Raw genomic sequence first — 2,050 nt, forward strand, 5'->3', positions numbered from 1 at the left:
GTCCATCCGCAGAGCTGGGACGGGAGCACTCAGGGCTTGGCTGGGGGTTTCCTTCCTTCCTTTGTTCCCTGTGAGCAGCTGTCAGTGGTCCCAGTGCTGCTTCATGAAGTTTCACTGCCAGAGTGGGGACACTCCCTGTGCCTTTCGCTTTCGATTATGGGAAAGGGAGTGGGACAGCCTGAAGGAGCTGACAAAGGGAGGAGGGGAGAGTTAGGGAAGGCAGCGGGGTGATTGTGAGCACACTGCGCTGTGCCCCCTCCTGTGCCCCCGCGCTGTTGCTGAGCAGTGCTGCACAGAGCTGAGGATGTTTCAGACTTCAGCATCCACTGCTGTCACACCATTGGGGGACTGGGAGCATAAGGAGCAGGGAGGAGACAAAAGTGGGGCAGCAAACCTCATCTGGCCAAAGGGACATCCTATAGCTTATGATACCATGAGGAAAAAGCTGGACGAGCACGAGAAGCAGTCACTGTGCCTGCAGCCGGACGCCTGGCTCTGATTCAGTGACTTTAATTCCTTCTCCAGTGCCTGAGAGTTTTGGTCAGGCAGGAACAGCTCAACTGCAAACCCTGGGTGTTGACTAACCAGGTGGCCCTTGCTAAACGTGTGTCCCAGTGTCTGAACGTCCCAATACCTGTTGCTCTTGGTTTATTCTGTTGCTCTTGGTCTATTCTGTAGCAGCTGCTGGTATTTGAATCTCCCACAGTCCTGAATGATAAGGGGTGTGATGGCCCCACTCACAGCCACGTACTTTGGCCCAGGGATTGATGAGATTGTTTCAGAAATGAATGCCATTGCAAGCTTCAGCTCTTTCTAGGGATCCATGTCACCACCAGACTTGCATTTCAAGGCCCAGGATAGTGTCCTGGTTGGCGTTATGTGTAGACTAAAGCAAGAATGACTGTTTAAAGGGTATTTCCTGATGATGTGCACGCGGCCATTTGCAACAAGTCAGCAGCGACAGATATTCTGAGAGGTCCTAGATGTAATTATAAATAACCCATGGGATGTGGCCAGGGTTACTATAAAAAGGCAGAGCAGCTGCGTTCGTGTGTCACGGGGCGCACGCAGTGTGGGGCTGAAGCTCAGGGGTGGTGGGGCTGTGCTGGGGGAATCAGTGTGTGTGCAGATGGGCACCTGGGTCCTTCTGCACATGGAGCATGTCCTCCTGGGCTGGGTGGTGCTGCTCGGCGCCTTGGCCAGCGTGTTGGCCACCAGCAGCAAGAGAGACCTGGGCCCAGTCAAGGAGGTGGCGATGGACATGGCCAACACCACCTTTGATGACCAGTACCAGGGCTGCAGACGCATGATGGAGGATGAGCTGGAGGAGCTGAACCGCACCGAGTTCACCAACGAGGTCTATGCTGAGGGCTGGAGAAATGCTGCCATGGAGTGGCGAAATCGATGGGGTCGTGCCGACCACCCACCGGCACTGAGACGGGATCAGGCCACAGCCATGCTGGCGTACACGATGGAGGGGAAACTGTACCACCAGTTCAACACAGCCACGAGGGAGGACGGCATCTCCCGGCAGCACTACCTGCGCTCCTTCCCCTTCAAGACTCTGCATTTCCTCCTGAGCAGAGCCCTGCAGACCCTGCGGGAATCCCAGCCCCAGCGATGCCACCACGTCTACCGTGGTGTCAAGGGCACCCGATTCACGGCACAGCAGGGCAGGGTGGTTCGCTTCGGCCAGTTCACCTCCTCCTCCTTGCGGAAGAAGGTCGCTGAATCTTTTGGCCAAGACACCTTCTTCTCGGTGGAGACCTGCTACGGTGTGCCCATCAAGGAATTCTCCACTTTCCCCGGTGAGGATGAAGTCCTCATCCCACCCTTTGAGCAATTCAGGGTCACCAACATCACCTACAACGAGGGCAGAACCTCCATCCAGCTCCGCTCCCAGGGGATGAACAGCACCTACAACTGCGAGTTCGTGAAGGGTAAGGGCTGCAGCGCTCCAGAAGGGGGAGCTTGGGTGAATTGGGCACAGTGAGGACCGGGGCTGTGGGGAGGCTGTGCAGGCTGTGGTCGTGGGGAGGTGGGGAGCTCG

General features: G+C 56.7%; 1 protein-coding gene across 1 annotated transcript; it reads left to right on the plus strand.

Annotated features, from left to right (window-relative positions):
- The first annotated feature begins 1,076 nt into the window (after positions 1-1,076).
- On the plus strand, positions 1,077-1,993 carry ART1 (ADP-ribosyltransferase 1). The gene has a single exon (XM_042893848.1). The coding sequence runs from the start codon at positions 1,130-1,132 to the stop codon at positions 1,991-1,993; it is 864 nt and encodes a 287-aa protein (XP_042749782.1). The 5' UTR covers positions 1,077-1,129.
- The last annotated feature ends 57 nt before the right edge of the window (positions 1,994-2,050 follow it).

This window comes from Lagopus leucura, unplaced genomic scaffold (assembly GCF_019238085.1).
Source record: "Lagopus leucura isolate 7727_CA_CO unplaced genomic scaffold, USGS_WTPT01 28437-0_obj-0_obj, whole genome shotgun sequence".
Taxonomy (NCBI): Eukaryota; Metazoa; Chordata; class Aves; order Galliformes; family Phasianidae; genus Lagopus; species Lagopus leucura.